Consider the following 25,923-nt stretch of genomic DNA (forward strand, 5'->3'; position numbering starts at 1 on the left):
TCCTTTTTGATGGTCACGTCAAAACAAATAACTAACTTCTGAGTCAACTGATGCTATCAAATGAATATGTGTACAGACTTGAATATTGCCATTATATTAAAAGTGCAGTACAAGGAAAGAGAAGGACATTTTTTTCACATGCCACAAATCTGTGTTAGCACATGTTGATGGAGTCCGTTATGTTAAGGTAGAATGAACGCTTCATGGACTGTGCCTTTAAGAACTGATCAGTCACTACATTATATGCTACAAAACAAATCAGGCATAATTAAATAACTATATGAGTCTAACTGAAAATGTTCAAAGATACTTGAAAATATTCTTAATCACTTTTTAAAAATCATCAATAACTCCAACCATATTTACAATAATCTTCAGAAGAGACGAGGTCGCCTGGAAAACCTGGAAGATGTATGTATATTTGAATAATGCCTAGGAGAAAATAATGATGGGGAGCAAGACTTTACCAAATCTTATTTTCTACTGTTTATTTCAATTTTGGAATCACATAACACAATGTAAAAGGATAGTTAAATCACATTAATTGATTACCACTATTACAAATTGTGTATGCCATCTGGTGCATGAAAATTCTTTTATTTCTTTACGAGATTAAAATGTATTTGTTGTTAACAGGATTCATTGATGCGTCTGATGGAGCTGAATCTCATTCCGTCATATCCCATGTCCCTGAAGCTCCTGTACTCTCCGGGCCTCAGGTACATCATCCTGCCTCTGTAGTGGGGCTGCTCGTACATCAGCCAGTGGCCATCCATCACGTTGCAGGACTGGCAGTCGGACATGCGGTAGCGGTCTTGGAAGTTGTCGCAGTCGTCCATGAGCTCATACATCTGACCTCCGAAGTTCTCCCTCTCATATATCCTTACTCTGTAGGACCCTTTGTGCTGTTAATATTACAATGTAAGGATGAATTATTTTATGTAATAATCTTAGCAATAAACCTTATTTATAAAGTATTCTTTAAACCAAGTTACAAAGTGCTTCAAAGAAAGAAATTGAAAAGAGAGACATAAAAAATTTCCTAAAAGTTTTAAAATAGTGCTTCAAGAAAATATTTAAGTTGCTATTCTGATTTCAATGGACGAACTGTCCCACAGTGTGAGAGAGTTAATGACAGAGGCCCCAAACCAGCTAAGCCTTATTACCAATTTAAGGAACCCAGACCAGCGTATGTAAGAGACGAAGGTTTTGATATACTATTCATTCTGTGAACTATGTTGATGGACATTTTGCAAAAGCCATATCACATATGACACATATGTTATTATTATTATTAGGCCGTATTAGTTTATATATGAAAGTTTAGCAATCTCGGTACTGTACCATGGGGATCATACGACAGGATCTGATGCAATCGCTGAAACCTATCATACGTTGGTAGTCTGAGTACTCGCCCCTCCTCATGAAATACTGGTTTCCGATGAAGTTTGGGCGGTCGTAGACCATGAAGCAGCCGCTCTCCACCCTGCAGGAGTGACACCTGCTCAGGTGAGAGGACATATCAGCACAGTCGCTGCTGGTCTCATAGGAGCGACCCTGGAAGTTCTTGTCCTCGTAGAAGATGATCTGGATCCAACAGACAAGGCAGAATTCAGTAAACATTTTAAAATCATAGCTTTTGTTTTAGGTCAGAAAGATAAAAATTTTGATCTATTTTCTCTAATACACGTACCTTGCCGTGCATCGTGGCTGATAGACTGAATGACGCTATAGCAATCCTATCCCAGATTTAAGCCTTTTTTATAGCTAACGTGACATCCAGACAGTTGATGTCACCATTGTATGGAAACCATGAGTCAGCAGCATCCAATGTTAGTCCCTCTGTGAATGCTGATGGCAAAGGGTTGTTATGCATCCTCTGACAGGCTCTATTATTCTAGATCAAAAGAGTTTCTTTGTGATTACCTTGAAAATGATTTAGTGTTTTTATTTTGTGGTGATATACTCAAAAAGTAGTAGAGCCGTATTTAAATGTAGTTATTTGTGCTAGTACCACAAATGCTGTTGTTAAAATGATACTACACCCTGAATGTATGTAAATGGTAATGCAATGGTGCTTAAGCTAATTTATAAAGGTTCATGTTTTTTTTTTTTTTATCTATACTGTAGCAAATAATTGGTTGATGTTAGACACATACACACATGCTTACTTATAACAAGGTGGTGCTTTTCTTTGGTTTGTATTTAACATTCATTTCAGGCGTAATCTGAAGGTATTATGTGGCATACTATAATATAACATTTCAGTGAAAGTTTAAGTGGAAAAAACGATTAAATTAAATATTATATTTACTTTGTTTGGGGTTTTAAGTTAACACTGCTTAATAACTTACTGATCTGCAATAAAGAGGTTTTTAATCAAAACTAGACTTTGACGTGGTTTAATAGAACAACAATATTTAATGTGTGCTGTGTATAATACTGGGATTAGTTTATAAAACTGTGGCACACTTTTTGATTATTTATAGAGAATTAAATTTTCCCCCCAAGTTCATGTGGTGTATTTATTATTTTATTAAGTTGATGGTGATGGTGTGTGTCTCTAGAGAATAATGTAACCATTTCATTGTGTTTTTCCCCTTTCAAACCCCTTTAATGATCGTTTATTCACTATATTAGAGGAGATAATAAAGAACAACACAAAAAGTCACTGATGTAAGATTTTGTCTTTATCTTTTATTTTTTGTGAATTTGTTTAGCACATGTCCATGATGCGCCTCATGCTCATGAACCTCATCCCGCTCATTCCCATCTCCCTGAAGCTCCTGTACTCTCCGGGCCTCAGGTACATCATCCTGCCTCTGTAGTGGGGCTGCTCGTACATCAGCCAGTGGCCATCCATCACGTTGCAGGACATGCAGTCGGACATGCGGTAGCGGTCCATGATGCTGTCGCAGTCGTCCATCAGCTCGTACATCTGACCACCAAAGTTCTCCCTCTCATAGATCCTCATCCTGAACTGGCCTCTGTACTGTTAGAGAGAATGGAAAAATAATGTGTTATGGAGTTTGCACTTGTACTAGAAACAGGATTTCATGCTGCATTCTACCTACCATGGGGATCATACGGCAAGACCTGATACCACCGCTCATGCCCATCATGCTCATGTAGTCAGCGTACTCGCCCCTCCTCATGAAATACTGGTTTCCCATGTAGTTGGGGCGGTCATAGACCATGAAGCAGCCGCTCTCCACCCTGCAGGAGTGACACCTGCTCAGGTAGGAGGACATGTCGGCGCAATCGCTCATGCACTCATAGGAGCGACCCTGGAAGTTCCTGTCCTCGTAGAAGATGATCTGGAAAAAAGGAGTGCATTAGTTCATTTAGAGTTCACCGAAATAATACGATCTATATTCTGTATGCTCTACAACATCAGTGCATATGACGTTCATGACGTTCATAAGCTCACCTTGCCCATGCTCATGTCAGTGGTGGACATACTTAATGATGAGCTGCTGCTGTTGCTACTGCTACTGCTGCACTGCTGTCCTCTTTGGTTTAACCCTTGCTTTTATACCTGACCAAACCCTACAGAGTCAGTGGGCCCCCATTGTTTAAACCCCTGACCCAGCAACATGGTATAGAGAGCTGTACCAGCATGCGGTACTGTGTTATATAATCACATGATTGGGCAAGCGAAGACTTTAGAAATTTGACCTTTTGACGAGTAACACAAAGCCTCTATTCTCAGCTCTAAGGTTGTCGTGCCCATTTAGATGCATTAAACCAGAGACCTTCAATCAGAGTAACATAAAAATAATTGATTAAGGTTTTGTAAAGTAGAAAGAACTCACAGTGCATGCTAATGGAATGTAGATGTTTATTGCACATTTTTTTCTGGACATAAGTTAAAATCAGCAACTCAGAAACTGAAAAACATTTTGTAGAATTTGCACTATTAATTGTCATCATCATGATCATTTATTTGGAGGATTATAGATATATTCAGTTTTAGCATGGTTTATGTGTCTGTTTTTAACATTATGTTTGCATAATTTTGCAGTGTTCGATTCTTGTAGTATCTGATTTGATTGCCTTCTTAAATAATATAAATATTTCTCAAATTGATAATTGTATTTTACTCTGTAAAAAGGCTAAATCTAAATACTCTGTATTTAGATTTAGCCTTTTAGAACCTTTTGGCTCTTTATTTATGAATTGAGCTTATGGCAACCATTGTCTTTTCTTGCACCAAATAATAAATAAAAATAATAATACAAGTGGAAACAGATGGCACAATCAGTATTTTCTTAATATGCAACATGTTAGAATTAACTTTCACAGTACAACAATCTAAATAAATGTCTGATTTTTTTAAAGTGTCTTGTTTTTAACTTCAGGAGTAAAACCACAATGACCAATTATCCAAACACAGTAAATAATGACTCACTGTCTGTATTGTTCCTGATGCAAACAGAGTCATTGTTAAAAACTGAATAATTTCTGGGATTGTTTATATTAGACACATCACCTTTAAAACGAAAAAACAAACAAACCCCAATACATGTATATGATGGCAACAAATTTTTTATTAATAAATATACAACATGTCACAGTATTTACAACTTCATTATAGGGTGTAGGTCTGAGTCACTTCAACCGTATCCTCAAGCAATTTTTAAGCACTTGTAGCTTGTAGCTAAATACTGGACAGATAGTTTCAGAATTCATTTAGTGATTAAAAATAAGAAAATAAGAATAAAAGAAACTTAAACTATTAATGATGCATAAAACCAAATTTTAAGCTAAAAAATTTAACATAGATTAGCATCATCAGATGTTTTTATGACCAAGTTAGTGTCAGTCAGATGACACTTACACATGACATAAACAGAAAACATGTTACTTTGACAATTGTTTGAAAATTCCCTTATTTTGATTTTATCTTTCAGTTTTTGAAAATGCTAATTGGTATTCTATTCAAGATCACACTTTATATTATCAGGTATCATCAGCTGAATACAATTTAGAATCAATATTTGCTTGCTATTGTGTTTGTTGCAGATAAAATTATAAAACTTCAAATATTTTCAGTATATATATGTATCACAACAATGTATCATTTTTTTCATGATGAGTTAATTAATAATCTCGACAAAGGTCAAAGTACTGTAAAATTATTTTATTTAGTGGCATTGGACAGTGAACATTTAGTAACAGGAGTCCATGATGCGCCTCATGCTCATGAACCTCATCCCGCTCATTCCCATCTCCCTGAAGCTCCTGTACTCTCCGGGCCTCAGGTACATCATCCTGCCTCTGTAGTGGGGCTGCTCGTACATCAGCCAGTGGCCATCCATCACGTTGCAGGACATGCAGTCGGACATGCGGTAGCGGTCCATGATGTTGTCGCAGTCGTCCATCAGTTCGTACATCTGACCACCGAAGTTCTCCCTCTCATAGATCCTCATCCTGAACTGGCCTCTGTACTGTAGGGGAAACAGTTCACAACAAAGAATTTGAATATATAATTCAAGCCTATCTGGAGGAAAATTATATCCACAGCACAGCTTTCCTACCATGTGGATCATACGGCAAGACCTGATGCAGTCTGACATGCCCATCATGCTCATGTAGTCAGCGTACTCGCCCCTCCTCATGAAATGCTGGTTTCCCATGTAGTTGGGGCGGTCATAGACCATGAAGCAGCCGCTCTCCACCCTGCAGGAGTGACACCTGCTCAGGTAGGAGGTCATGTCAGAGCAGTCGCTCATGCACTCATAGGAGCGACCCTGGAAGTTCCTGTCCTCGTAGAAGATGATCTGAAAAACAGCAAAATAAAATCCTTCTTTAAAAAGCAGCAGTTATTTGGAAGCAGTAATCACTGTTGATTAAAAAAGAAAGAAATCTGTACCTTGCCCCTCATGTTCATGCCAGTGTTGCTCATGTTGCCTGCAAGTGAGTAGTTACTCCTGTTCTGTCCTGTTCTCTACCTGGTTTAACCCTTTTCTTTTATACCTGACCAAACGTAAAGAAACCCCTCCCCTACACCAGAGAACCCATTACTCAGCAACTTGCTAGTGAGGCCCACAGAAAGCAAAGGTTAGGTCCATTTTTTTTATAGACACTGGGCACCAGCAGTCTTTAGAAAGGCCTTTTCTCTTTTTACAGAATGCATTTTCAACCGTGCTTGTGAAATGTGAATAGGTTGGCCCATGTAATTGTTAAGAATTGTGTTTATGACCCGTGTCACACATAAACTGTCAAAACTGGGTGTTTGAATTGTTTTTCACGGTGAACATGCTTGTTTCCACTGTAGAATATGAAAAATAAATTGACTGTAGCAACAAGACATTTTAAATTAGTTGCTGATACATTTACATACAACTACATCGTACTCCATCAGAAATTGTTTATATTGTATTTTGGTTATAAATCCTCAAACGGATAAAGAGGAGGAAGAATACATCAACAAAATATTGACTGTGTTAGACAAATGCAAGTATGATATCATGTAACTGTGAGATTAGTGTTAATTACAGAGTGTTTGTTTGATGTTTTTGATCGTTTGACCTTTGGGTAGGTGATGACCCCACCTTAACACTAACTCTAACTGTACAATGTGTGATGTTTCTTTTTATTAAATTATTCTCCCAGTCTTAGCCAAGGGCACAAAGAAAACACCACAAACTTTACCCCCAAAAAGTCAGTTTTGGCTTTCTCCAAAATAAAGGAGAGATTTTTTACCTATGGCTTAATGTTTGTTATACCCTTACCATAACTAAAGAAGCCGTGTACAATTTTGCCTTCATTCTGTAAAAACTGAAGCTGTTTTATCCCTCACTTATAACAACATGGACGTTATTTGGAGTTGTGGTTGCTCGTTTTCCTTTTGTTTGCTTTGTTCATTTGTCTCTTTTAATTCTATTTTTTTTATACTTTTTCAACATGTTCAAAATAAAGATTCAATCAATCAATCAATCAAAACCTTTTGACGAGTAACACAAAGCCTCTATTCTCAGCTCTAAGGTTGTCGTGCCCATTTAGATGCATTAAACCAGAGACCTTCAATCAGAGTAACATAAAAATAATTGATTAAGGTTTTGTAAAGTAGAAAGAACTCACAGTGCATGCTAATAGAATGTAGATGTTTATTGCACATTTTTTTCTGGACATAAGTTAAAATCAGCAACTCAGAAACTGAAAAACATTTTGTAGAATTTGCACTATTAATTGTCATCATCATGATAATTTATTTGGAGGATTATAGATATATTCAGTTTTAGCATGGTTTATGTGTCTGTTTTTAACATTATGTTTGCATAATTTTGCAGTGTTCGATTCTTGTAGTATCTTTTGACGAGTAACACAAAGCCTCTATTCTCAGCTCTAAGGTTGTCGTGCCCATTTAGATGCATTAAACCAGAGACCTTCAATCAGAGTAACATAAGGAAGATGTCAGGAGAGGAAGATGTCAACTCCACGGAGCATCAAGTGGTTACCTTTCTACGGTCCAAAGGTGTGGAAGTGGATTATAACAACATTGAGGCTTGCCACCCTCTACCCCGAAAAAATGACAGTAACAAACCAGCCATCATTGTGAGATTTGCAATCAGAAAACAGAAAACAGCACTGTTAAAACAAGGAAGGAAACTGAAAGGATCCGATGTCTTCATGAACGAACATCTGATAAAAAGAAATGCGGACATTGCCAGGAAAGCACGTTACTTGAAGAAACAGGGAAAAATTCAAAATACATGGACCACCAACTGCAAAGTATTCATTAAACTGAATGGAACACCGGAACAAGCCAAAGTGTTGGTCATCAGAAATATGGAAGAGCTGGACAAATACTGAGGTCAACTTACTCTGGAGGTATGAATACACATGTGACGTGACACACAACACAACACATGGCACAGTCTAAAAGAACTTCATCTGCATCCGGCAACAATATCAACATGACTCATTGGAATTCTCTTTATGATAATCTGGAACTGAGAACATTTCGATACACAGACCATAATGTTCTAGACTTAGAAAAGGATATAGACCCGGAAAATAATTTCTTCTACAACATCAGCTGTAACTGCTGCTACTTCACTGATGAACAGTTTAAGCACACCATCAACACGGAAAATAAATTATCAATAATCCATTTTAATAGCAGAAGTCTGTATGCCAACTTCAACAATATAAAGGAATATCTAAATGAGTTGACAAATCCATTTGGAATTATTGCCATTTCTGAAACATGGATCAATGCTGAGAAAGGAATGGACTTTGGACTGGAGGGATATGAAGTGAATTTTGTAAATAGAAGGAACAAGAGTGGAGGGGGAGTAGCTGTGTATGTGGATAAAAACCTAAACTACAAGGTGGTAGAAAGTATGACAACTGTAATTGATAATTTACTAGAATGTATAACAATTGAAATTTATAAGGAAAAAGAAAAAAATGTAATAATTAGCTGTATATATAGAACACCTGGCTCTAGTATTCAAGTATTTAATGACTTCATAGAGGAAATATTCTCTAAAACAAATCAAAAAGTTATGTTTATCTGTGGTGATTTTAATATTGACCTGTTGAATCCAAAAAAGCATAAAATGACCGACGAATTCCTAAACACTATGTACAGTTTGAGTTTACATCCTAAAATAACCAGGCCTAGCAGAATTACACCACATTGTGCCACCTTACTTGACAATATTTTCACTAACAATATGGAAAACAACATTGTGAGCGGAATATTAATTAATGACATCAGTGATCACCTACCAGTTTTTGCAGTTTATGACACTAATTATAAGAAAAATCAGCATGAAGAACAACTGAGATACAGACGTGTAAGGACAGAAGAAACTATGACTGCATTTAAGAACGATCTATTAAATCAGGACTGGGACAATGTGTACAAAGAAGCTGATATTGATATTGCATATGGCATATTTTTAAGAATATTCATGGAGTTGTACGATAAAAACTGTCCAACAATAAAATACAACAGAAAGCACAAATATTCAGATAGACCATGGCTCACTAAGGGTTTACAAAATGCATGTAAAAAGAAAAATACACTCTATAGGGAATACCTAAAACAAAGAACAAAAGAAGCTGAAAATAAATATAAAAAATACAAAAATAAGTTGACCAATATTATACGTGTATGTAGAAAGGAGTATTATAGTAAAATATTGAACAACAATAAACATAATATGAAAGGAATATGGGATGTTTTAAACGGTATCATTAAAAATAATTCTGGACAACAAAGTTATCCACAATACTTTATCGATAATGGCAATATTATGGAAAACACTGCTGATAAGGTCAACAGCTTTAATCATTATTTTGTAAATATTGGACCAAAACTGGCAGAACAAATTCCTGAGTCACTGCCATCAGTAGACTGTAGTGAAAACCTGATTGATAGGAACCCTAACTCAATGTTCCTCACATCAGTGGAGGAAAAAGAAATAATTGACATTGTACACATGTGTAAATATAAAACATCCACTGATTGTAATGATATTGACATGAAAATCGTCAAGAAGGTGATTGAAGGAATTGTAGGACCTCTAACATATATTTGCAACTTATCATTTCAGACGGGAAAAGTGCCAAACAAAATGAAAATAGCTAAAGTTGTGCCGCTGTATAAAACCGGGGATAGACGCCACTTCACAAATTACAGGCCTGTTTCTTTACTACCACAATTCTCCAAAATCCTAGAAAACCTGTTTAATAAACGATTAGACAAATTCTTAGATAAATATAAATTACTCTCTGACAGTCAATATGGATTCAGATCAAAAAGATCAACATCTCTGGCATTAATCGAATCAATTGAGGAGATTACGAATGCTATAGATCAGAAACAGTATGCAGCTGGAGTATTTCTGGATCTCAAGAAAGCATTCGACACAATCAATCATGACATATTAATTAATAAACTGGAACGGTATGGGATTAGGGGGGTTGTACTGCAATGGGTGAAAAATTATTTAAGTGACCGGAAACAATTTGTGAAGCTGGGTGTCCATTCCTCATCATGCTTGGACATTGCTTGTGGTGTTCCACAAGGCTCTGTACTGGGTCCAAAATTATTTATTATTTATATAAATGATATTTGTAAGGCATCTGATATATTAAAATTAGTATTATTTGCAGATGACACAAATATTTTTTGTTCTGGGGGGAATCTAAAGGAGCTGCTGGATACAATTACTTCAGAAATGTGCAAAATTAAAAAATGGTTTAACAGGAACAAACTATCGCTAAATCTAAGTAAAACTAAAATTATCTTATTTGGGAATTCCCTTAGAAATGCACAAGTGCAGATTCATGTAGATGGTGTGGAAATTGAAAGAGTACTTGAACATAAGTTTCTTGGTGTGATTATAGATGATAAATTAAACTGGAAGTCTCATATAAATCATATACATAACAAAATTTCAAGAAGTGTCTCAATCTTGAGTAAAGTAAAACACATTCTGGACCACAAATCACTCCACATTCTCTATTGTTCCCTGATTGCACCGTATTTGAATTACTGTGCAGAGGTTTGGGGCAATACTTACAAATGTTCGCTATCATCAATCTTTATATTACAAAAAAGGGCCATAAGGATAATCCATAAAACTGGTTACAGAGATCATACAAATCCACTATTCTTAAAATCAAAAATTCTAAAATTCACAGATCTGGTTCATTTTCTCACAGCACAAATTATATATAAAGCAATAAATAACCTGCTTCCTGACAATATTCTAAAAATGTTTTCTAAAAGGGAACGGGGATACAATTTGAGGGGGGAATTAAATTTAAAACATCCTCGTATCCGTACAACATTAAAAAGTTTTTGCATCTCTGTGTGTGGAGTGAAGCTGTGGAACAGACTAAGTAAAGATATGAAGCAATGTCCAAGCATGGCGCAGTTTAAAAAGCGGTTTAAGGATATGGTTTTTACAGGGTACAGGGAAAAGGTAGAGATTTGATAGGGTGTTCTTGTCTAATATTTTCATGTGTGTGCGCATGCACGGGTTTGTTGGTATGGGTATATATGTATGTGTATATGTATGTATATGTATGTATGTATGTATGTGTATATATATATATGTGTATATGTATATATGTATATGTATATATATGTATATATATATATGTGTATGTGTGTGTATGTATGTGTGTATATATATATATATATATATATATATATATATATATATATATATATAAAATATATATAAAATTGTAGGTTGTGTATCCTTCAGGTGTTAATAGGGTTATTGAAAATGTGTATATGTGCGTATGTGTGTATATACGTAGGTATGGATAGATAGAAACATATATGTGTATATATTAAAAAAAAAAAAAAAAAAAAAATTACACATAACATATAATGTAATTACAAGGAGGTATTTCTGTAGTCTATTGATACTAGATAGTGGAAAAGGGGTGGGATTAAATAAGCTTATGCTTCTTCCTGCTCCTTTTTGAACATGGACGTTATTTGGAGTTGTGGTTGCTCGTTTTCCTTTTGTTTGCTTTGTTCATTTGTCTCTTTTAATTCTATTTTTTTATACTTTTTCAACATGTTCAAAATAAAGATTCAATCAATCAATCAATCAAAACCTTTTGACGAGTAACACAAAGCCTCTATTCTCAGCTCTAAGGTTGTCGTGCCCATTTAGATGCATTAAACCAGAGACCTTCAATCAGAGTAACATAAAAATAATTGATTAAGGTTTTGTAAAGTAGAAAGAACTCACAGTGCATGCTAATGGAATGTAGATGTTTATTGCACATTTTTTTCTGGACATAAGTTAAAATCAGCAACTCAGAAACTGAAAAACATTTTGTAGAATTTGCACTATTAATTGTCATCATCATGATCATTTATTTGGAGGATTATAGATATATTCAGTTTTAGCATGGTTTATGTGTCTGTTTTTAACATTATGTTTGCATAATTTTGCAGTGTTCGATTCTTGTAGTATCTGATTTGATTGCCTTCTTAAATAATATAAATATTTCTCAAATTGATAATTGTATTTTACTCTGTAAAAAGGCTAAATCTAAATACTCTGTATTTAGATTTAGCCTTTTAGAACCTTTTGGCTCTTTATTTATGAATTGAGCTTATGGCAACCATTGTCTTTTCTTGCACCAAATAATAAATAAAAATAATAATACAAGTGGAAACAGATGGCACAATCAGTATTTTCTTAATATGCAACATGTTAGAATTAACTTTCACAGTACAACAATCTAAATAAATGTCTGATTTTTTTAAAGTGTCTTGTTTTTAACTTCAGGAGTAAAACCACAATGACCAATTATCCAAACACAGTAAATAATGACTCACTGTCTGTATTGTTCCTGATGCAAACAGAGTCATTGTTAAAAACTGAATAATTTCTGGGATTGTTTATATTAGACACATCACCTTTAAAACGAAAAAACAAACAAACCCCAATACATGTATATGATGGCAACAAATTTTTTATTAATAAATATACAACATGTCACAGTATTTACAACTTCATTATAGGGTGTAGGTCTGAGTCACTTCAACCGTATCCTCAAGCAATTTTTAAGCACTTGTAGCTTGTAGCTAAATACTGGACAGATAGTTTCAGAATTCATTTAGTGATTAAAAATAAGAAAATAAGAATAAAAGAAACTTAAACTATTAATGATGCATAAAACCAAATTTTAAGCTAAAAAATTTAACATAGATTAGCATCATCAGATGTTTTTATGACCAAGTTAGTGTCAGTCAGATGACACTTACACATGACATAAACAGAAAACATGTTACTTTGACAATTGTTTGAAAATTCCCTTATTTTGATTTTATCTTTCAGTTTTTGAAAATGCTAATTGGTATTCTATTCAAGATCACACTTTATATTATCAGGTATCATCAGCTGAATACAATTTAGAATCAATATTTGCTTGCTATTGTGTTTGTTGCAGATAAAATTATAAAACTTCAAATATTTTCAGTATATATATGTATCACAACAATGTATCATTTTTTTCATGATGAGTTAATTAATAATCTCGACAAAGGTCAAAGTACTGTAAAATTATTTTATTTAGTGGCATTGGACAGTGAACATTTAGTAACAGGAGTCCATGATGCGCCTCATGCTCATGAACCTCATCCCGCTCATTCCCATCTCCCTGAAGCTCCTGTACTCTCCGGGCCTCAGGTACATCATCCTGCCTCTGTAGTGGGGCTGCTCGTACATCAGCCAGTGGCCATCCATCACGTTGCAGGACATGCAGTCGGACATGCGGTAGCGGTCCATGATGTTGTCGCAGTCGTCCATCAGCTCGTACATCTGACCACCGAAGTTCTCCCTCTCATAGATCCTCATCCTGAACTGGCCTCTGTACTGTAGGGGAAACAGTTCACAACAAAGAATTTGAATATATAATTCAAGCCTATCTGGAGGAAAATTATATCCACAGCACAGCTTTCCTACCATGTGGATCATACGGCAAGACCTGATGCAGTCTGACATGCCCATCATGCTCATGTAGTCAGCGTACTCGCCCCTCCTCATGAAATACTGGTTTCCCATGTAGTTGGGGCGGTCATAGACCATGAAGCAGCCGCTCTCCACCCTGCAGGAGTGACACCTGCTCAGGTAGGAGGTCATGTCAGAGCAGTCGCTCATGCATTCATAGGAGCGACCCTGGAAGTTCCTGTCCTCGTAGAAGATGATCTGAAAAACAGCAAAATAAAATCCTTCTTTAAAAAGCAGCAGTTATTTGGAAGCAGTAATCACTGTTGATTAAAAAAGAAAGAAATCTGTACCTTGCCCCTCATGTTCATGCCAGTGTTGCTCATGTTGCCTGCAAGTGAGTAGTTACTCCTGTTCTGTCCTGTTCTCTACCTGGTTTAACCCTTTTCTTTTATACCTGACCAAACGTAAAGAAACCCCTCCCCTACACCAGAGAACCCATTACTCAGCAACTTGCTAGTGAGGCCCACAGAAAGCAAAGGTTAGGTCCAGTTTTTTTATAGACACTGGGCACCAGCAGTCTTTAGAAAGGCCTTTTCTCTTTTTACAGAATGCATTTTCAACCGTGCTTATGACCCGTGTCACACATAAACTGTCAAAACTGGGTGTTTGAATTGTTTTTCACGGTGAACATGCTTGTTTCCACTGTAGAATATGAAAAATAAATTGACTGTAGCAACAAGACATTTTAAATTAGTTGCTGATACATTTACATACAACTACATCGTACTCCATCAGAAATTGTTTATATTGTATTTTGGTTATAAATCCTCAAACGGATAAAGAGGAGGAAGAATACATCAACAAAATATTGACTGTGTTAGACAAATGCAAGTATGATATCATGTAACTGTGAGATTAGTGTTAATTACAGAGTGTTTGTTTGATGTTTTTGATCGTTTGACCTTTGGGTAGGTGATGACCCCACCTTAACACTAACTCTAACTGTACAATGTGTGATGTTTCTTTTTATTAAATTATTCTCCCAGTCTTAGCCAAGGGCACAAAGAAAACACCACAAACTTTACCCCCAAAAAGTCAGTTTTGGCTTTCTCCAAAATAAAGGAGAGATTTTTTACCTATGGCTTAATGTTTGTTATACCCTTACCATAACTAAAGAAGCCGTGTACAATTTTGCCTTCATTCTGTAAAAACTGAAGCTGTTTTATCCCTCACTTATAACAGCTTATGTACAAGAAACTGCCACGTTTGTTTAAATCAGAAAACACATTTTATCTCTATTAAATGCTATAAAACTGTCATGTCTTATGTTTTTTTTTGTTAGAATAATTTTTTATGGGCGAATTTGAACTTTATTTTCATATCATGTTATCATACAAGGTCATTATAATAGCAAAACTGCATGAATTTATAATATTAATTTAGATTATTTTCTGCTACACTGGAGATTTCTTTACTTAAGATTCAATAGAGAACTGAAAAAAAAATGCTTTTTGGATAAACTTGACAGGATCATATCAACATAGTATCTGAAAGGTCTCCAAGTTCAAGTTCATTTTCTAGTTGCTGTTCCTTCTGGGTCATAAAAATGCTCTAATATGAAGAAAAAGAGGACAATGTACCATCCTTTCTGACCTCGTTTGAAGTCTGGGCTTGAGTCTGGCATACATTTCCAGCCAGAGGCTAGCTGTCTTGGTAGAACTGCAACACCACAGGTGGTGTTCTAGAGGAGACAATGATCTCATCCTCCAGGGCTGCAAAAACCCAAAATAGGTACAAACCAGTAGCATAGGAGGTCATAGTGTTATGTGTATATTTTAGAGTATTGAGAGTGAAAGCCCGATGATGAACTCACTTTAGCTCCCAGTGTGGTGTTGAAGTCTCTCTATACCTGGGAGGTGAATTAGGGGCTTGATCAGAAATTACATCCAATGGTATGTTGTGTAATCTGAAAACACAATGAGCCATAATTTCTATTGTTTGCTGGTATGTGGGAAATTCGGGAAGATGCACAAAGTGGTCTGCCTTAGAAAAATACTCCATAATGGTGAGAATGAATGTGTTCCCATTGAAGTGTGTTAGACCAGAGGGAAAATCTAGAGCAAAGTGTGACCAAGGATATTAGGGGTGGATAACAGTATAAACAGACCAACAGGAGGCAAGTAAGAGGCTGCATTTGGGACACAAATAACACTGGCAGAGACACATGCAGAAGAGAGGGCCACAAGAAAATTCTCTAGTGAAAGATTATTCGGATACCTAGTTGAGAGATGAATATGCTGGTGTGTGCCCACTGTACTTGGTACAAAAGGACAGTTAGTGGGTCCACCTCAAAGGTCAGGTCCATCCAACAATGGATCACTGCCTCAATTTCCTTGGTGAATATACCAACTATTCAGGAAGCTGGGAGAAAACATGTGCTTTCATGTGCTTGGGTTATAGAATAAGTGTTGGGACAAGGCATTTCTAGAGTCTGTGCAATGTCTTGAAATTCAACTTTACAGAAAATATGGACCATTGCAAAATTCTTGTTGTGTTTGGCACTCCTCCAGCCAGGTTCTCCTCACTTACAAGGGCAACTTGACAGCCAGTGATTTATAATATCATACTTGCATTCTGCAGGGGAGAGACAGGGAGACAAGCAGGCACAGGGGCTGTCATGAAGCAGATGCTTGGCAAGCAGGATGACGACCCAAATGCAGGACTCGGGAGACAAATTGCAAACTCAAAAACAACTTTGAAGTTTAAGTCTTTAAAAGACATAAAAATATAAAACAATGGTAGAGCTGAATCCAGGAATTCAATAACTAGTAATCTAGGAGGAATCATGGAACATGGGAGCACACAACCAAGAGGGATGACATGACAAAGGAAAAGGGGGGACTAAGAGAATATATGCACAAGATAATGAGGCTAGGGGTGTAATAATAAGTCTAAACAATAATCTAAGAAGCAAATAGAACATTAGAATTATAAGCAGAAATTCAAAGGTCCACAAAGGACAACTTCTACATATAAAACCCAGGACCATGACTCTGGCTAGACAAGGACAGGGACAGAAGTGAATCTCCCTTAGGGGTGGTGAATGCATGTTCAGCAGCTGTGTCCCAAGTGAGAAGAGCTTTCACTGAGGTGAGTCTTCTGAATGGGCCTGCAATCCTGCTACAGTCACAAATGAGTCTGGGGCAGAGCTTAGTGAATTGTTAATCAGGTTAATTGGATTTTCCCCCCCCAGTCTTGTATAAGGCTAGAGTCAGTGTCACTACTGGTAGCATGATGAGATACCTGGACCCTACTGAAGTTGCAAAGGTGACAAAGGAGCACACAGAACTGAACGGCACCATCTCCTGGAGGAAAAGTAGGTTGTAAAGACATTAACTGACAGCAAGTACTCCATCAGTGACCTTTCATTTTGACCAGTTGATATCAGAGCAGTTTTAACATATAATAGCCAAGAACCAGAGGATTACCAGGATTCTTGATGATCTTGAAACCGAATTTGTGATGATTTCAAGACAGAATGAGATGAATATTTACTGTTTTGCACTAATGTCAACTAATGTCAACTTATTCGAATTCATAATCCTCTGAAGGGCTTTCTCTTCTGCCACCAAACCATGTAGCGATGATAACGCACTCTGGAGGAAGCAGCATTTAAAAGACTACAGCAGCTTCTTATGCAGGTTGTTTTTCACATAATCAGTGATTCTCTCATAGATCACCTGCTGCTCAAGATGAGATGCATGGGTCCATCTTCTGTAAACCTCTCTACTCTATAGATATACTCCTATGGATGAGGTGGGACTTCATAATGACAGTGGTAAGTGACATGGGACAGTTTTTAAAACTGCTTTTTGGACTTCCTTCATCATTTGGTGTGTTATTTAAATCCTAAATTGTTTATTGTTTCACTTGATTTTTATGTTCTTGCATATTATCTTGAGCCTTTAATTTATTGATCTGATTAGCTGTCATCGAGTGTTCATCTGTGTTCCCTTAGCTACTTCCTGTTCCTCTTATGCTTTTAGTTTTACTTACCTCATCTCATTGTCTTTGATTAGTTTTAACTGTTTCTTATCACCCAGGTGTTTCCGCTCTCTGAGTTGCTCTTGTTGTCTGTACATATAGCTTATGTTTCCCCCTTTAATATTTATTATTGTGGTATTTTTACACTGGAAACATTTCGTTTTTAGGTTGATGAACTTTTTATTTTTGGGCCATTCACTGCCTTAAAAACAATGGTAAACAGACTGGTTGTTATTTAGCATTTTCTCAAAATGCTTCATAGAAACCTAAATGAGGCAGTTTTCTATTTGAGTGTCTTATCCAGTGTTTTTCCTCTGATTGCAAATTTGATGTGTAGATGAAATTTTGGAAGGATGGCTTTTAAAGAGTCTGTCTAGTCTGTTACATTTTTATGATCTAGAACGTAACAGGTAAAATGTCACAGGGCCAAGTGGTCAGTACCAAAACTGGACTTAGGTGCAGAAACCCAGAACAGAGACAGCAGGTGGTTTTACAATATATTTATTGGTTAACCTTGGACTTGAAAGCTTGGCAAGGACAAAAATAATGAAACGCAGAATTTGATGTGGCGTGGCCTGGGTAATGTGGCTACGGGGACGTGCATCTAGTGAGGGGAAATGGGCCTGAGATGTAGACTGGAATAGGGCAGTAAGCATTCACACTGAGGGAGAGAGAGGACAGAGTTAGGGAAGTAGCTGAGTGGAGCTCTGAAATTGGTAAGTATATTATGTAACTATTCTTACTTACAGGAGGAGAAAAAGAGTGATGAGGAGGGTGACGTGAATCCGGGGTGAGCTGAGTATTGTGAAAAGGCTGACCTGAGATCCGGAGGTTCCTGATAGAGTGTGGTGGCAGGAGGGCAGGCAGGTGAAGCACAGAGTGATTTCCAAAATGGTGGCTTGGTATCCTGAGTCTGAGAGCAGAACTTGAGCCAGAGGTTTGAGACAAGGTGAATCCAGGAACTGTGCCACAAGAAAGTATAGTTAACAAGGTAAATCACAAAGAGAGCTTGAAACATGAGAGCCAGCTACAAACATGGATTGATGACAAACAGGCGGTGAATGGACGTCAGCTTGAGGCTTAAATTAATCTGGCTTGATTGCCTGCAATCAGCTGCAGGTGTGAGGAACTGGAGGAGGAGGTGGCCCTGCCCAGGGGCGGATCCCAGGTAGGCTCACGAGCCTGATGGAAAACTCCAGCCACATACCCCAGACCATGACATAAAAGACAACAACAGGGTGTAGGAACCACAAGGAAGACCACAAAATAAATTTATTTGTGTACTGTAAAGTCAACTTCACTTTTTGCATATAGTATGCAATGCAGTGGTGTGTGGTGACTAAAAGGCAAGCAGACAAAAATTGTCTGCTTGTTCTATAAGCCGTACGTTTGTAGTGACCCTCCTGTGAAGACCACGTATCTCTGAAAACAACAGTTGTTTGTGAGCTCAGAAATACAAGCCTACTCATTTAAAATAAATAAATAAAACACAGTGTTGGTCAAGTTACTTGAAAAAAGTAATCAGTAACTAATTACTGATTACTTCCCCCCCAAAGTAATCCTGTTACTTTACTGATTACTTATTTTCAAAAGTAATTAGTTACTTAGTTACTTTTTAAAAACATGATTTACAACCTGAATAAAGCGATGGATCTTTCAGCCCAATTCTATTTTTTCTGCATAATAAATCATATATATAAATATAAATATAAATATAAATAAATATATATAAATCATATATATCCAATCATATAAATGTAATCAAATGAAAAAGTCTCTTTTTGAAACTAGTTTGATTAGTTTTAATCTTTTAACTTTATGCATGAAGCAAACATTAAATTATATGCAACACTCTCTGACTGGAAGAAATCTGTTGAACATTTAAACCTATTTTCTGCATATACCAGTCTATAAAATAAAATAGTTTTTTGTGTTTACACTCACTCTCTCAAATAGATGCAAGTGAAACACAGCAGAAAATAAATCAAATCAAAGACTCAGCGGTCCTGTTGCTCTGTTTTCACCTGTACAGCAGGAGTGGGGCAGGTGGAGGTTTGCCTTGGTGAAGGTGTGTCGTAGCGGTCAGTGGAAGGATCTGGCAGTTTCACATTCCCGTGGCAGCGTATCGGTGCTTGCTTGGAAGTTTAGGTGTTTTTTCGCTGTAAAAAGAAGTTTTCTTCCAATGCAGTGAGCAGCGGACGTTAATGTTTTTGTCACTTTTTACGGAATCAAACTCAAAGTAAGGTCAGTACTGCCCGCACTCGTTATATTATCCATTCTTGATCTGCACACAGCTGTTGCCACGAACATTGCACTCGCTTACATCATTGTCATGAGACACTGTCGCAAAAAAATCGCAGTAATGCAGCGTGAAAGTAACAGTAATCTAATTACCTTTTTTTGCAATAGTAATCCCTTACTTTACTCGTTACTTGAAAAACGTAATCAGATTACAGTAACGCGTTACTGCCCATCTCTGATAAAACAAAAGAAAAAAACAGCTGAATTAAAAGGCTTGAGCAGTGTTTCACATGGTTAATGATTCCCAATTCCCAGTGTAGCAAGACGAGAATCAGCATGCACAGGAGCTGATGAAGAACAAGATTTGCTTTTCTCTTTCATTTTCACAGCGCTCCTTTCATCGGGAGCATCTCTGGACCCAGCTCAACTCCCCTCTCCACCAGGTCCCAGCAGGCTACTAAACAGGGGAGACAAGACTAGACAAATACCATGAGGCGTGACGAAGAGACTCCCCTTCCGCTGCCCTCTGAACCCACTTCTCCATCCCTCCCCTGCAGCGCTGAGCCACCAACCACACCCCACCATTCACCCCCACTGCCTGTCTGAGGCAGGAGACATCCAACCATCTGTGCAGCGACGAGTGCTCAGATCTCTTTATTGGACAAAAACAACAGCTCCATAAATGGACGGTCCACCTCAACATGACAAGACTCAGCTGTACATCCACATCTAATGGATAAGGGGCTGCTAATGTTCACATTCTGGACAGAGAAGACAGACGGTTTGAAAGCGAGTGAAAGAGTATGTTCACTGTGAACAGCCATCTTTCAACAGAGAGGTGGCTTAAAACACCAACTGTCTGCCACCTACAATGACATTTTGAGATCCCTTCCCAGGCGCCTCAACCCCCGCTAACATCTTGCATCAGGTGAACTAATGCATCAGCCGCCTGTTTCAATTGTTCCTGCTTTTTCTCCATACTTTAACCTTTTCTTACTTTTTTGTTTTTCCTCATCTTTTATTATTATTTAGAGTGTTAGTTTGCTTATATAGTTTTCTCTCAAACATGTGGATTGTGAGAGTTTTTATTGCTCTTTTTGCAACTGAACTGTTACTTTATTTCAGGAATGGGACAGTGGTGCAGCAGCAACACACCACACGCAGTATTTACTTCAGAGATCAGCTAATTGCTCAGATCCTGGTGGCTTGTGAGCCAGACCCACGGACATACCGGCTGAAATCTGGAGGAAAACACACCTTGGATGCAGAGGTGAAGGTCAGACGAATCATTTCTCACTCACTATTTATAACTCCACAGTTTTCCCTTCACCTCAGGTTAAGAGCCTTGGTGTCATCCTAGACAGTTCACTATCCTATAAATCTCACATCAGTAGTCTCACCCTTTCTGCCTATTTACATCTGCGCAACATTAACAGATTATGTTCTTCTCTTTCCACCCAGTTTGCATCCATTCTTGTTTATAGTCTCGTTACCTCCCACATTGACTATTGTACTTCTCTCTTGCATGGTCTTCCCCAAAAATCCCTCCATAAGCTTCAACTGGTTCAAAACTCTGCTGCCCGCATTATTACCACAACCACCTCCTACCTTCACATCACCCCTGTTCTCCAGGAATGTCACCGGCTCTCTGTGTCACAATCCTGGGTCATTTGACCCAGCGTTTTGAGTTTTCTTGTGTTTTGTCATTTTGTATTATGGTTTGAGTCCACCTTGTTAGTCAAACGTGTATGCAGGCTGTTTAGTTTTGTTTACTGGATTTCTCCTCGTGTCTTTGCCCCCTGTGTCTCCTTCAGTGTGTTTGTGTTTTGTACTTAGGTATGTTCTTGTGCCCTGTTTTCCCCTCCTTGTGTTTCACTCCGTCATGTTTATCTATGTTTCCCCAGCCCGTCATGTATGCACTCTCTCTCCCTTGTGTTCCCTTGCTCCCTCTGGTCTGCCGCTCTTCCATTCCCGTTTCCTGTTTCATTGTGGATGTCTCATGTTTCTGCATTCGGTGTAGTTCCCCTGTGGTGTCTTGTTAATTCGTATCAGCTGCGTTCCCTCTGTGTTCTCATTTCCTCGTTATCCTTCTGTGTATTTATGTCAGCATCTCCCTCATCCATGGCTGTGTATTTCCTTCTGTGTCTCTCCATGTGTTTAGTTTATATTTTCCCAGTTTAGTTTTGTACCGTTTTCCCCTTGTGTCAGCAATAAAGCTGCCTTTTGAGTTCACTTTCTCATCTCTGTGTAGTCTGTGATTGGGTCCTTTCCTGCCTCCACACAGCCGCATCATGACACCCTGATAATATACAAGCTTCTTCTGCTCACCTTCAAGGCCCTTCATAACCTTGCTCCTCCTTAACTTTCTAACCTGTTAAGCACGACCTCTTCTGCCTGCTCACTTCGACCTTTTCTTCTATCCAACTTGTTGTGTCTTCTTTCTGTCTCAGCCTCAGCTCTGAACTCTCTACCCCCAGATATAAGAAACACTGGTTCTCTCCCCCAGTTTAAATCTCAACTCCAAACCCATCTGTTCTGCATATTCACTGTAAACCTGTTGTTTGTTTATTTTATCTTGTCCTTTTTTGCTTTTATTGTTCTTCATTTTATCATTGTTGTATGTGTTTTATTCTATTGTTAAGTGTCCTTGGGTGTCTTGAAAGGAGCTTTTAATTAAAATGTATTATTATTATTAATATTATTATTATTATTATTATTATTATTATTAGTAGTAGTAGTAGTATTGTTATTAAGAGGAGGAGGGAGACGTTGAGACGGACATTGAACTGTGTGCCGTTGGAATCAGGCCATATTATTTGCCCAGGGAATTTACCCATGTAAATTTACCCAGCCACACCAAACTCTCCGTCTCTCTCCACATTGCACCACAGCCTCCTGTGAAATTCTTGACACCCCTCCCCCACCTATCACTCCAGCAACCAGCTTAGATTTGAGACTAATGAGAAGACTCCACTCAGGTTGAGTCCCTGTGTCCTCAAGGCATGTGCCCCCTACCTTTGTGGAGTCTTTCATAAACTTCTCACGACTCATGATGAGTCTTCGTCTTCAGAGGGTCCCCGTGCTGTGGAAGATGTCAGGCCTCGTTCCTGTATCAAAACACCATGTCCTGGTGGCCCCCAGTATCGCAGACCCGTGGCACAGACTTCCCATGTCTTTAGGACCCTAGAAAGACTCATCCTTGACCAACTCCAACGTCAGACCACATCTGGAACCCCTTCAATTTTCTTACCGCAGCCTCAGAGCTGAGGACGCCATAATCTACCTTCTCAATCATATCCAAACCTATCTGGACTAGCCCGTCAGCACTGTGAGGGTCATGTTTCTCAACTTGTCCAGTGCATTCAACTCCATCAGTCCGACTGTCCTGGGTGATAAGTGACAGCGATGTAGGTGGATTCTTCTCTTGTGTCCTTAATTGTTGATTACCTGGCAGAACGACTTCAACATTGTGTGCCTTACAAGGTGATCAGCAACACAGGAGCTTCACATGGGACTGTCCTCTCCTCTTTCCTGTTCACCCTCTACACTACAGACTTCAGCCACTGCACAGATACCTGACATCTTCTTCTGCCAAGTTTTCTGATGATGCTGTGGTGTTTGGATGCATCACCAAGGGTGAGGAGACTGATCAAAGTCTGTGGTGGACTCCTGGTGTGAGCAGACTCATCTGCAGCTCAATGTGACAAAGACCAAAGCATTGATTGTGGGTTTCAGGAGGACCAGGAAATCTGTGACCCCTGTTTCTATCCAAGGGGTTGATGTGGTCATTGTGGAAGACTATAAATACCTCAGTCCACACAGAGATAATAAACTGGACTGGGTTAAAAACACCACTGCCTGGGCATCCCTGGGCAGCAGTGGGAACAGCTGCAGGGTACACTCTTCTGGGGGCCAACGACACGCATCCACCATTCACTGGAAGACCTCAAGGAAAGCTTGGAGGAGCGGTGATGATGCTGGCGAAGAGCAAGACCAAGTGAGAAGATTCTCCAAGACTTTGGTCTGGGCCTTGGCCCGGTCCAGCTCTTGCAGGTGCACCTCTGCCTGCTCCAACTTTGCACAATTTGGTCAGTGAACATTTTATTTACACAGTGTTTTTTGAGCAACAGTGACACTGGGATGCTTTTCAGTTCCCTCTCTCAAGCTCAGCTGCTGGCCCATGCGCTCTATCTGCTCTCTGTTCCCTCCTCTGTCCTCCAGGTCTTGGCAGCTACTAATATAGGAGAAACATGATGGAAAATCTGAGTTACAGCTGCCCTTCAACCTCCACTAACACTGCCCCCTGAACCTGCTACTCCACTCTCCTGGTTTTGGTTTTGAACCACATATCAGAACCAGTGACTAGGTGCCAGTTTGAAGAGTTTTACATTCTACTTTCTCCTTGTGAAAGTTGGCTACTATGAGTGACATGCTTTTGCCTGTAGAAACCCTCATTTCCGAAATAACAGCAGTAAGGCAGAATTCTAACATAGTAGAAATCCTATCAAGAGTGAAGCTGCTTCATATGTGTACAGCAGAATTTATGGTTCAGGTGGAGTGAAAATTAGTGTTATAAAGAATGAATGGGGTCCTTTGCAGCTACTGTCTTGTCCCTTGCAGAAATCGATTTATCCATATTTTTGGAATTCTCCATGTACCGTAGATGATGAAATATTGAAAGTTTTGCTTTTAACATTCAGTTTTAGCAGACATTTTTACTTTTGAGAAACTCTGTCTCTATAAGTTGCTCCATTTATGCCCATGGTCGTGTTACCGACCTGTTGCCAATTAACATTACTGGTTGCAAAAATGTTCCTCCAGTTATTTGTATTTTAGTATCACTTATTTGAATTGAATTGAAAAAGAGCCAAAGGTTTTCTGAAAATTATTAATTTTCTCAATTTATTGTATTCTACAGTACTGTGAATATATTATGGCCTTCTCTTATATATAAATAACTGTTTTCTGTTTTTATCTGCATTTTGCACAGGACGCCAAGTTTTTCAGAAACGTGGTTGTGATTTCTTTTATGCAACACCTAATTAAGTTGAGCCCATCTGTTATACCTGGTTGTCCATCCAGTTGTGTCAGTGCTGATGCCAAAGATGTAGTTATTCTGTACTAAAATCATCGGATGGCTTTAGTGACATGATACAAGAATGGTAAAATTAATAATAATCAATGTAACGCACAAACATTTAGTCAAAAGTTTTATTTATTTGTTCATTCTATATATATATATTTTTTTTTACATGTCCATGATGCGCCTCATGCTCATGAACCTCATCCCGCTCATTCCCATGTCCCTGAAGCTCCTGTACTCTCCGGGCCTCAGGTACATCATCCTGCCTCTGTAGTGGGGCTGCTCGTACATCAGCCAGTGGCCATCCATCACGTTGCAGGACATGCAGTCGGACATGCGGTAGCGGTCCATGATGCTGTCGCAGTCGTCCATCAGCTCGTACATCTGACCACCGAAGTTCTCCCTCTCATAGATCCTCATCCTGAACTGGCCTCTGTGCTGTAGGGGAAACAGTTCACAACAAAGAATCAGAAAACCCTTCTAGAATATCTGGAGGAAAATGATATCCACAGCACAGCTTTCCTACCATGGGGATCATACGGCAAGACCTGATGCAGTCCCTCATGCCCATCATGCTCATGTAGTCAGCGTACTCGCCCCTCCTCATGAAATACTGGTTTCCCATGAAGTTGGGGCGGTCATAGACCATGAAGCAGCCGCTCTCCACCCTGCAGGAGTGACACCTGCTCAGGTAGTTGGACATGTCAGAGCAGTCGCTCATGCACTCATAGGAGCGACCCTGGAAGTTCCTGTCCTCGTAGAAGATGATCTGAAAAACAGGGATACATTGGTTTGGAGTTAGATTCAGCAGACACACGTCAACAACCACGCTCAAAATAATACAAAATTCAGCCAATGATGACAGCAGTTAATGAGGTGAATACGCATACCCTGCCCATGGTCCCAGTTAGTTGCTTCACAGTGTGTTACTACTTCGTGAAACTGTGTGAGTGGTACACTGATGATGGTCCTGTTTTAACTGTTACTTTTATACCTGGCTGAACCCAAAGAATCTCTGGCTCCCATTGTGTAAAGCCCTGACTCATCAACATGGTATAGAGGCCTATAGAGTGCAGGACATTTGTTACATGTCCATGTGACTGGATCCCC

At 38.4% G+C, this 25,923-nt stretch overlaps 5 protein-coding genes across 5 annotated transcripts; all 5 read right to left on the reverse strand.

Annotated features, from left to right (window-relative positions):
- Window positions 1–601: 601 nt before the first annotated feature.
- On the reverse strand, window positions 602–1,705 carry LOC308410559 (gamma-crystallin M3-like; the record flags this gene model as incomplete). The annotated part of the gene is made up of 3 exons (XM_080903963.1): window positions 602–905; window positions 1,345–1,587; window positions 1,694–1,705. The coding sequence occupies 3 exons, from the start codon at window positions 1,703–1,705 to the stop codon at window positions 630–632; spliced, it is 531 nt and encodes a 176-aa protein (XP_080760089.1). The 3' UTR covers window positions 602–629.
- A 972-nt stretch (window positions 1,706–2,677) lies between these two features.
- LOC308410556 (gamma-crystallin M3-like) lies at window positions 2,678–3,492 on the reverse strand. Its single transcript, XM_080903960.1, has 3 exons — window positions 3,431–3,492; window positions 3,075–3,317; window positions 2,678–2,992 (listed from the first exon to the last, which is right to left on the reverse strand). The coding sequence occupies exons 1-3, from the start codon at window positions 3,458–3,460 to the stop codon at window positions 2,717–2,719; spliced, it is 549 nt and encodes a 182-aa protein (XP_080760086.1). The 5' UTR covers window positions 3,461–3,492; the 3' UTR covers window positions 2,678–2,716.
- Window positions 3,493–4,578: 1,086 nt separating this feature from the next.
- On the reverse strand, window positions 4,579–5,942 carry LOC308410554 (gamma-crystallin M3-like). The gene is made up of 3 exons (XM_080903958.1): window positions 5,876–5,942; window positions 5,541–5,783; window positions 4,579–5,450 (listed from the first exon to the last, which is right to left on the reverse strand). The coding sequence occupies exons 1-3, from the start codon at window positions 5,906–5,908 to the stop codon at window positions 5,172–5,174; spliced, it is 555 nt and encodes a 184-aa protein (XP_080760084.1). The 5' UTR covers window positions 5,909–5,942; the 3' UTR covers window positions 4,579–5,171.
- Window positions 5,943–12,498: 6,556 nt separating this feature from the next.
- Window positions 12,499–13,852, reverse strand: LOC308410555 (gamma-crystallin M3-like). The gene is made up of 3 exons (XM_080903959.1): window positions 13,796–13,852; window positions 13,461–13,703; window positions 12,499–13,370 (listed from the first exon to the last, which is right to left on the reverse strand). Exons 1-3 carry the CDS (start codon window positions 13,826–13,828, stop codon window positions 13,092–13,094), a joined length of 555 nt encoding a protein of 184 aa, XP_080760085.1. The 5' UTR covers window positions 13,829–13,852; the 3' UTR covers window positions 12,499–13,091.
- An 11,109-nt stretch (window positions 13,853–24,961) lies between these two features.
- LOC308410562 (gamma-crystallin M3-like) lies at window positions 24,962–25,766 on the reverse strand. Its single transcript, XM_080903966.1, has 3 exons — window positions 25,704–25,766; window positions 25,340–25,582; window positions 24,962–25,251 (listed from the first exon to the last, which is right to left on the reverse strand). Exons 1-3 carry the CDS (start codon window positions 25,710–25,712, stop codon window positions 24,979–24,981), a joined length of 525 nt encoding a protein of 174 aa, XP_080760092.1. The 5' UTR covers window positions 25,713–25,766; the 3' UTR covers window positions 24,962–24,978.
- Window positions 25,767–25,923: the final 157 nt, after the last annotated feature.

The sequence above is a fragment of the Rhamphochromis sp. 'chilingali' genome (genome assembly GCF_963969265.1).
Source record: "Rhamphochromis sp. 'chilingali' genome assembly, chromosome: 14".
In the NCBI taxonomy this organism is placed as follows: domain Eukaryota; kingdom Metazoa; phylum Chordata; class Actinopteri; order Cichliformes; family Cichlidae; genus Rhamphochromis; species Rhamphochromis sp. 'chilingali'.

Bases quoted from the DNA above. Each gene is read 5' to 3' on its own strand.
- LOC308410562 (XM_080903966.1), bottom strand. The intron at 25,252-25,339 runs GTAGGAAAGCTG...TTTCCCCTACAG, and splicing joins CTTGCCGTATGATCCCCATG to CACAGAGGCCAGTTCAGGAT.
- LOC308410555 (XM_080903959.1), bottom strand. From the start codon at position 13,828: ATGAGCAACACTGGCATGAACATGAGGGGCAAG. The intron at 13,704-13,795 runs GTACAGATTTCT...GCTGTTTTTCAG, and splicing joins GCATGAACATGAGGGGCAAG to ATCATCTTCTACGAGGACAG. The intron at 13,371-13,460 runs GTAGGAAAGCTG...TTTCCCCTACAG, and splicing joins CTTGCCGTATGATCCACATG to TACAGAGGCCAGTTCAGGAT.
- LOC308410554 (XM_080903958.1), bottom strand. From the start codon at position 5,908: ATGAGCAACACTGGCATGAACATGAGGGGCAAG. The intron at 5,784-5,875 runs GTACAGATTTCT...GCTGTTTTTCAG, and splicing joins GCATGAACATGAGGGGCAAG to ATCATCTTCTACGAGGACAG. The intron at 5,451-5,540 runs GTAGGAAAGCTG...TTTCCCCTACAG, and splicing joins CTTGCCGTATGATCCACATG to TACAGAGGCCAGTTCAGGAT.
- LOC308410556 (XM_080903960.1), bottom strand. From the start codon at position 3,460: ATGTCCACCACTGACATGAGCATGGGCAAG. The intron at 3,318-3,430 runs GTGAGCTTATGA...CCTTTTTTCCAG, and splicing joins CTGACATGAGCATGGGCAAG to ATCATCTTCTACGAGGACAG. The intron at 2,993-3,074 runs GTAGGTAGAATG...TCTCTCTAACAG, and splicing joins CTTGCCGTATGATCCCCATG to TACAGAGGCCAGTTCAGGAT.